The sequence below is a fragment of the Aulonocara sp. 'chitande type north' Nkhata Bay genome, linkage group LG15 (assembly GCF_057382095.1).
Source record: "Aulonocara sp. 'chitande type north' Nkhata Bay isolate Kocher_YH1m ecotype deep benthic linkage group LG15, A_spYH_male_GT1.1, whole genome shotgun sequence".
Lineage (NCBI taxonomy): Eukaryota > Metazoa > Chordata > Actinopteri > Cichliformes > Cichlidae > Aulonocara > Aulonocara sp. 'chitande type north' Nkhata Bay.
The window spans coordinates 22,619,318-22,628,796 of NC_141358.1; the positions used below are offsets into that span (position 1 = coordinate 22,619,318).

At 38.7% G+C, this 9,479-nt stretch overlaps 1 protein-coding gene across 1 annotated transcript; it reads right to left on the reverse strand.

Annotated features, from left to right (window-relative positions):
- Positions 1 to 171: 171 nt before the first annotated feature.
- On the reverse strand, positions 172 to 5,417 carry LOC147313057 (uncharacterized). Its single transcript, XM_086263923.1, has 8 exons — positions 5,331 to 5,417; positions 2,842 to 3,168; positions 2,426 to 2,698; positions 2,262 to 2,348; positions 1,916 to 1,944; positions 1,731 to 1,787; positions 516 to 584; positions 172 to 401 (listed from the first exon to the last, which is right to left on the reverse strand). The coding sequence occupies exons 1-8, from the start codon at positions 5,389 to 5,391 to the stop codon at positions 267 to 269; spliced, it is 1,038 nt and encodes a 345-aa protein (XP_086120049.1). The 5' UTR covers positions 5,392 to 5,417; the 3' UTR covers positions 172 to 266.
- Between the last annotated feature and the right edge of the window lie 4,062 nt (positions 5,418 to 9,479).

Sequence of the window (9,479 nt, forward strand, 5' to 3'; positions counted from 1 at the left end):
GGTTTTATTGCACAAAAGGATATGAGTGCGATGGTAAAGTGGAAACAGCATCCAGGACAGAAACAGCCACATTATACTGCTAACAGAACTATGTTTCTTTGGTTGTCTGTTAGTGACTGACAAACACTCATACACAAATATCCATTTCACATAAGTATCTCATTTTATTGCATTTTCAATCTGGGAATATTTTCACCCTCTCCACCTCTAGAGGGAGTCTGTGTTATCTCGGTGGCTTCATGTACGATAGTGCACAAGAAAAGAAATCATAATCCAGTCATATATTTCTTTGGTTTGTTGATGATGGAATAGAGATCACTGGAAGAAGAATATCCAGCAGAAGATGAGGAAGCGTTTACAGTGCTGTATGTCACAGTATCATCTGCACCATTACAGGGTACCTTAAAGAAAACATGAATAAGAAATTCCTACCTTAATTAATCATACATGTCAGAAGTTTTGATAGTTATGATTTGGATGCCAACATCTTCATTGTAACCGATTACAGATCTTACCCTGGCTTTATTCTGGGTCTTCTTGGCAAAACTGATGGTGGCATAAGAAACACCGTCGTCAGGTTCAGCCTATAAATTGAAGACATTATAATGGATACAAAATTATTTTGAATTCAAAACCTTTGTCAAGCACTGGGGTTTTTTTAAACAGACATGTTAGAATGAACAAATACAGCAGTAGGGATGGGTATCGTTTAGGTTTTATCCGATACCAGTACCAAACCGGTACTTTTGAAGCAGTGCCGGTGCTTAAACGGTGCTCGAACCGGTGCTTAAAGAATCAAGAACCTTTCATGTTTAGCTGTTTTTTGTAAAAAGATAACAATGTTAGCCTTTTCTGCAGCTATAGGGTATATATGGTATCACTCTTTGTTGGAAGCAGTGCTTAAACAATGGGGAAAAAAAACACCAACTTTGTCCAAAAACCTCTCATGTTTAGCTGTTTCCCACTTTTTCTTTGGTCATTTTAGCCTTTTTGGCCAGGGTGAAGGGAGCATCTGCCATCAAACAAGAAGACAGCCACATGTAACTATGACAGTGTTTGCTAGTTCACCTTACATGCGTTCATTTAATAACGTGGTTAGCTTACACACGAACAACATTAAGCTACTCACACAGAGAAGAACGGCTGCTGCTGCCATCATCATTCGTCATCATTTCTGCTACACTGGCAGGGCTAGGGGCCAGGACTCTCCTCTTCGGGTGCATGTTGCTAACACCGGGTCGATAACAGGCACCACACCCGCAGTAGATGTGCACGGTGTGAGGTCTCGCAGCAAGCTATCAAATACGGTGCATTTCTCAGCCTTTAAAAAAACGCTATGCGTCACCAGGTGTTTCATCAGATTCGAGGAGTTACCTCCTTTGCACAGTGTCACCTTAAAGCACTTGTTGCAGGCTGCTGAGTTTGCATCTTTTGCTGTGAAGTACAGCCAGACTTTGACCGCTTCACCTTGGGCAGCTAATCTGTAGCTCTGCTCTAAAAGAACGTACGTACCTGGGCCCGCCTACTACACTTGCAAAGGTAAAATGATTGGCTAGAATCCAAAGTGTGTGACATCTCAGGGGAAAAAAAGCACCGAAATGAAGCACCGAAATGTGCCCTGCTTTTCGGTCTGGGTACCGTTTATGTCAGAACCGGTGCCAGATACCGGTACCCATCCCTATACAGCAGTAAGTGTAACTTTGAACTGGGTGTAGTGTGTGTGATCTCACAGTGTTGTGACTGGCTTCTGAACCAGACTGAGCCACTTTGGGGCTTAAGCTTGGTTCCTGCACAGGCACAGAAACATAGGTGACTCAAATTATGCTTTTTCTGCTGTATATGCAGTCCCTATAAATCAGTTTTTGCGACAGTACAAATATTTAGTACTAATAAACATTGTAGTGTTTAAACTCACCTTATTTCCTTCCTTTTGTTCTTTATTTCCTGGAAAAAACAACAGATATGACATAAGTCAGACACAGAAGTGGGTTTCAGACACTTGCACAAATGACTGATCAGGTGATCTGCTGATCTCACGTCTTTGCCTGCTGAAATTCAAACTATGGTCAGTTGCTAAGCTTTCTCAGTTGTATTTATCATCAAGCCATAAACTGTTTTCCTCAATGCAAAGTCAGCAAAACATATCAAACATGAACGCTGAAACATCCAATATTTTTATACAAAGATCTACACAATGATACAGACAAAAGATGAAACATTTAACTTTTTAATTTTAATGTTTAATTTGTGAATGGTCCTACCTTTCATTTTCTTCCATGAGATGATCACTATGATAATTAAGAGTGCTGATAAACCCACAGTCACATAAACATACCACCATGACCAACCTGGAACACATGGACGCATATTTGGTTTAATTATAAGCAACAGTTTGAGGACAATTATAGTTTTTACGTTTTCTCACCCGAGGACGGAGGGCTGAAGGGAAACAGCTGCACTCTTTTGTCTTCATCTGTCACTTTACACCTTACAAACAGTAATTCAGACAAAATTGACTTCTGATTAAAGTGAGATGTCTCAAATGCCACATTGGAATTACAGGAACGTGATGAAATCTCCATGACTGAGGATATATTCTCTTTACCCTCGTAGACCCACTCCACTGAATGCCTACAGCCTTCATATGAGAACACGTAGCAGTAAAAGATGACTTTATCGTTGCTTTTTTGTTCAGTCACTGGTGATGATGGAGATATCGAGAGATAAAGACAACAACAGAAACATTAGCCTCATCATTTTAATGAATATTTTTGTAATATTTCAGTATGTTGCTCAAAACAAAACACATTAACTTGACAACACTGATATACAAATACTCACTGTGAATAACAGAAAGATGAACAGGTGAGTCTTGTTGGTTTCCTGATATGAACCGTTTGCATTTGTACAGACCAACATCCTGATCTGTGACCTTCTGAATAACTAGAGAACAGTTTGCTGTAACGCTCAGTCTACCTAACTTAGCTCCAGCTTCTTTGTGAAACTGATCATGTTCAAAGAGTGTTACTGTTTTTGCACTTCTTAAATTCATGAACATCCAGGTTGTACTGTCACAGTTACGCTGACCATCTACTGGATTTTTACACGGCAACGCGACTTCATCACCATCTCTTACAATAAACGCTAAATGTTGCCAGGTTGCTGTTGCTGAAATAAGAGAGACAGAGACAAATTTGATCAACAAACTGATTCAATTCAATTCAATTTTATTTATATAGCGCCAAATCACAACAAAAGTCACCTCAAGGCGCTTCATAGATACAGAGAAAAACCCAACAATCATATGACCCCCTATGAGCAAGCACTTTGGCGACAGTGGGAAGGAAAAACTCCCTTTTAACAGGAAGAAACCTCCAGCAGAACCAGGCTCAGGGAGGGGCGGCCATCTGCTGCGACCGGTTGGGGTGAGAGAAGGAAGACAGGATAAAAGACATGCTGTGGAAGAGAGACAGAGGTTAATAACAGATATGATTCAATGCAGAGAGGTCTATTAATACATAGTGAGTGAGAAAGGTGACTGGAAAGGAAAAACTCAATGCATCATGGGAATCCCCCGGCAGCCTACGTCTATTGCAGCATAACTAAGGGAGGATTCAGGGTCACCTGGTCCAGCCCTAACTATATGCTTTAGCAAAAAGGAAAGTTTTAAGCCTAATCTTAAAAGTAGAGATAGTGTCTGTCTCCCGAATCCAAACTGGAAGCTGGTTCCACAGAAGAGGGGCCTGAAAACTGAAGGCTCTCCTTCCCATTCTACTTTTAAATACTCTAGGAACAACAAGTAGGCCTGCAGAGCGAGAGCGAAGTGCTCTAATAGGGTGATATGGTACTACAAGGTCATTAAGATAAGATGGGGCCTGATTATTTAAGACCTTGTATGTGAGGAGCAGGATTTTGAATTCAATTCTGGATTTAACAGGAAGCCAATGAAGGGAAGCCAAAACAGGAGAAATATGCTCTCTCTTTCTAGTCCCTGTCAGGACTCTTGCTGCAGCATTTTGGATTAGTTGAAGGCTTTTCAGCGAGTTTTTTGGACATCCTGATAATAATGAATTACAGTAGTCCAGCCTGGAAGTAATAAATGCATGAACTAGTTTTTCAGCGTCACTCTGAGACAGGATATTTCTAATTTTAGAGATGTTGCGCAAATGGAAGAAAGCAGTCTTACATATTTGTTTAATATGTGCGTTGAAGGACATGTCCTGGTCAAAAATGACTCCAAGGGTCCTCACAGTGTTACTGGAGGCCAAGGTAATGCCATCCAGAGTAAGAATCTGGTTAGATACCATATTTCTAAGATTTTCAGGGCCGAGTACAATAACCTCAGTTTTATCTGAATTAAGAAGCAGAAAGTTAGCGGCCATCCAGGTCTTTATGTCTTTAAGACATTCCTGCAGTCTAACTAATTGGTGTGTGCTATCTGGCTTCATGGACAGATAGAGCTGGGTGTCATCAGCATAGCAGTGAAAATGTATGCTATGTCTTCTAATGATGCTGCCTAAGGGAAGCATGTATAATGTAAACAGAATTGGTCCTAGCACTGAACCCTGTGGAACTCCATAATTAACCTCAGTGTGTGATAAATTGACAGGTTTTTTTTAAATACAGTACTTAGTGTGAGGATAATTTTAAATCCACTGCATTTTACACATTTCTGTCTCAGATTTGGTTTACAGTTTAAAATTATTTATGTCATGCATATCTTTGAAAGCAAAAAAAAGCACATTCAATGTATTAAATATGCTCTTGATGTATTGAAATGTATTTGTAATAGTTGCCATTAGGATCAGAGCCATCAACTTGTTTCAAAACCTGCGATTCTTTCATTTAATGCTCACCATACATGTTTGGGACTGAGCCCTACACTTATTTACGGTCCTACTTGTTTTTGAACTGAACTGAACAAACATGCCCCACTGAAGTAAAAGAGAGTAGGTTTCCAATAGATATCAGTGTCTCGTCTCTGTGAGCTGATGGATTTGAACATTTCTACAGAGATCAGGACACAATGAAAACATGTCTGGTTGTCTTTTCTACACTCAGAGCAAAAAAAAAAAAGTCTCTAAAATGGGATCCAGGTCCTTTATACAAAGATGGGTTTTAGTAATATGATTACATGTAAACATGACCAGACAGTTTTTGCTTAGTTGCTGCTGTTGAGAAATAGTCTGAAAGTCAAAAGAAATGAAAAACAAACTGATGTCTCACCTTTAGATTTCAAGATTCAAGTAAACAATAACAGCATGGCATTTAAGCATATAGTATTTAATGACGTAACACTAGAATGTTTGCAATTTAATGTGTGTCCTTACCTGCAAACTGAAGCATCATCATCATGAAAAAAGAAATCTTAAACCATCTGCTTGGAAACATCGTGCCTTTTGGTGTCTCCTTGTAACGCTCACTATGCAGTCTCTGAGAGTTCTTCTGAAACACAAATGCAACATGTGCTTCTTGTGGTCTGTGAGGTGTCACATCCTCATAATGACTTAACGTCTGCGTCTTCTCACGTCATTCACTTAGCCAACATGAGATTACAGGAAGTCATTTAATATTAATGCAGAGACGATCAGCTGAGATAAGTTGTTCACAGAAATGCAAATCCTTTTCTGTTAGACTGTGTTATTATTAGAAAAAAGAAGAGTCTTTGAGATGTTTAACATGGAGCGTAAACCCCCCCAGTCCAACATGGTGACATCACAGTAACTTGGAACAAAGACAGACAAGATGCGTCAGTGCTGTGACGCGTCTTGTCTGTCTCTGACATAACTTTCTCCCCTACGTAACCAACACACAAATGATGAAATTAGCCAGCCGCTGCTGGTCTTTCTGGAATTGGAAACCCTACCTTCGCCTTGGGGAGTGAAAATATGAACATTACTTTTATTAATTTTTTTAATGCACAAAAGCAGAAGAGAATTATAGTAAAGTAGAAACTTCATCCAGAACAGAAGCAACAGCATTATGCTGCCAACACAACTTTGGCTCTTTGCAAGCTTCTGCACTGACAACATCCAAATGCAAAGCTAACCAGGAAAGCAGAGTGATGATAAAGCTGATTTTATACCCAGTCCCAGCAGCCAGACCCTGGACTTCAACCAAAGCAGTGATGAGGAGTCAGGCTTGCAGCCTTGTTTACCTCTTCATGTTTCTAAACTAAAATCACTGAATCACTTTATCTTTTCTTTGCATTGTTGCCTTTGTTTTATTCCTAAAATCTAATCTAAAATCCTAAAATCTAATCTAATTTGTGTTGGTGTGTGTAACCTATAAGTTCATGCTGTTAAATTGTGTTAATGTTACAATGCAAAACAAGTGGTGTAACAAATTTCAAAAGTAATGCACTGCAATACTTTTTTCTTTAAAGGAACAAGCAAAATGTGCAATACATGACTTTTCTTGAGTAAGGACCCAAGTAATGGTGATTAGACATTTTAAAAAAAGCTGTGAAGGCTGAAGTAAGGCGCTCTGGCAGCGATTGGGCCCAACAAAAATATCTAGCCCACAACATCAGAGAAAAACAACAGTAAGATGCAAGAGACAGGAAAAAAGAATAAAGATGGCAAGAAAAATATATCTATTTCCTGTGAGTAATGAGGTGTCACTTCCTCACGGTGACTTCAGTCTTTTTCTTCTGAACTCTAACATTTGTTGAATAACCTTTTTAATCTAACATAATGATAATATAATGATAAAACTGAGTGTATGCCAACCCCAGCCCAGCAACCAAATCCCGATCGTCCACAGGTAACAAATCAATCACTCGTATAACAGTGCAACATCCAGCTCTATCTGTACATGTTTCTACAGTAGAATTACTCTGCGTAGCTGTATTAGGATCGGGATCTGTGTGAGTTTGTGGGACTGTAGCCTTAATAATTGGTAGCTTAGATTATGTTACGGGTTATGTAAAAGTAATGTGATGAGAACTGTAACAAATTACTTTCTCTGGTGTTTAATTACATTACATTAATTTTTAGACAACAGTACTGTGTAATACATGAGTGACAAACCCGGCACTAGTCACTGACCTATGTTGACCAAAAAAAATAAAATTACCAACAAACTACACACCAAACTTTGACTTTTGATCAAAGAAAAATGTTAATGCCACAGCAGAAGCACAGTAAGTAGGTGCTATCTCCATTTGTCAGGGTATTTTTTCTTTACCCTCATACACCCACTCCACAGTGTGTCTACAAGGCTAATGTGTCCTCACAGAGTGGTGACTTTACCATTGTCCTTTTGTTTGGTCAATGATGGTGACGGATATTTTGAAAGAGAAAGACATTAAAAGGAAAATTAGTCTCAACACTGTAATCAATATCAATATAAAATCTCAGTCTGTTGTTCTAAAAACTTTAAGACACTTTAAGACACATTAAGATCTAAATATTCACTGATAGATGAACATGAGAGTCTGATACTTCCTGTCTTCCTGATATGAACTGCCTGCTGTTGTAATGACCAACATCCTGATCTATGACCTTGTTTATAAGACTCAGTAAGACTCAGAATGAATGATTTAGCCCATATTCAAAGAGTGCTACTGCTGTTTATCCCCTTAAAGAATTCAAGATCCAGACAACACCATCAGAATTATGCTGAACATCCTTTACACTTTAACAGGGCAACGTGGCTTCATCACCAACACTTGACAGTCAAAGATAAAAGTTGTCCTGTTGACGCTGTTGAGAACAAGGAAGAGAACTGTTACCAATAATAATATGACTGCTTCATGGATACTTAATATAAGGACCATTTTAAATACAATTTTGTGTCTCAGCTTTGGTTTAAAATGTAAAATTATTTCTGCTGTATATACAGCAAAATCTGCAGACAAATCAGTATAAGGAAATAACACAAATCCATTTGAATGTAAACGTACTTCTTACGCTCTCCAGGTCGCATCTCTAATGACACATCTCTAAACCTTTTTTGTAAAGACATATAAAAATACATCTGTTTCCTCTGAGTAATGAGGTGTCACTTCCTCACATTGACTTCAGTCTTTCTCTTCCAATCACCAATATTTGTTGAATTAGTTGAGATCACCTGTTTGTTACAATTTAGAGTTAAAAGTAAAAATTTATTTTTTATAGTTTGCCTATTCTAAGCTTGTGTACTTTAGTATTGTGTTATTGTGCTATTACATGTACTCCTGTGTGGTTAGTGACAGAACAGGAAGTTGGAGGTGTGAAGATTCTTAGTGAATTGTCAGGGACCAAGCAATAAGGCATAGAGGACACAGATGTTTAATTCAAAAATAGGCTTTTATTGACCCCAAAACATGAAAGATAATTAACAAAGCCAAATAATTAAACAAGCAGAATAATAAGAGAGCCTGATTTCACTTTAATTGTGTTAAGCTTTACACTGATATAAACTTGCATTGTTGTGGTACTAATAATAATAAACAATAAAGACAAAAATGACAAAAACTCATTTAAGTAGCAGATGTGAAAATTATCAAATTATTTTTAACAGAAAAACTAAAATAACAAAGCAGCTCTTGTTCTCTTCTGCTTGCTTTCTTTTTTCTTTCTCAGCAGGTGATCCAGGTGATTGATATATGCATTTTTTTTTCTCTGCCCGTTCTGTTGGTTTTTGTCTTTTGCCCTTCTCCCCCGTCCCTCTTCTCAGCTGTTTCTCTTTCCCTCTTTCTTTCTCCCCTTCTTTCCCCCAGTCAAGTCTGTCCCGTATTCAGTAAGTGAAAATAAAATAAACAATAAAAGGTGAATCAAATGGACCATTACGGCAAGGCTGGGATGGTCAATTTGGTAAAGTAAATCCGTTGGGCATCTTTCTTTGCCTTTAGACAACAATTCTGATGGCAAAAGAGCCAAACGGGACAGGCCAAAAAAAAAAAAAAAAAAAAAAAAAAAAAAAAAGCAGCTAATTCTACAAGACCTACAATTCTACAAGGTTTGGGAAGCGCATCTGTAACCGGAAGGTCGCCGGTTCGATCCCTGGGCTCTCTGTCCTGATCGTTGTGTCCTTGGGCAAGACACTTTACCCTACCGCCTACTGGTGTTGGCCAGAGGGGCCGATGGCGCGATATGGCAGCCTCGCTTCTGACAGTCTGCCCCAGGGCAGCTGTGGCTACACCGCTTGCCTCCACCAGCGAGTGAGTGAATGAATAGTGGCATTGTAAAGCGCTTTGGGTGCCTTGAAAAGCGCTATATAAATCCAATCCATTATTTTTGTATATGAACTACAAAACAATTCTTCAGAAATTATATCAAATAAAGACTGCATAAGCTAGCAATGAGATAAGATGAGCTGCATCATACCTTGTGCCCATGACCACAGACAACAAGTTTCAAGCAGTTACAAAGTTAGATTTCCTATTTTAGAGCATGCTTATAGCCCTGTTTACTCTAACCTGCATCTTAGTTGATGATCAGTCAGTCAAAATATGCAACATTTTAAACAACGTCATACATGCAGTAAGTAATATC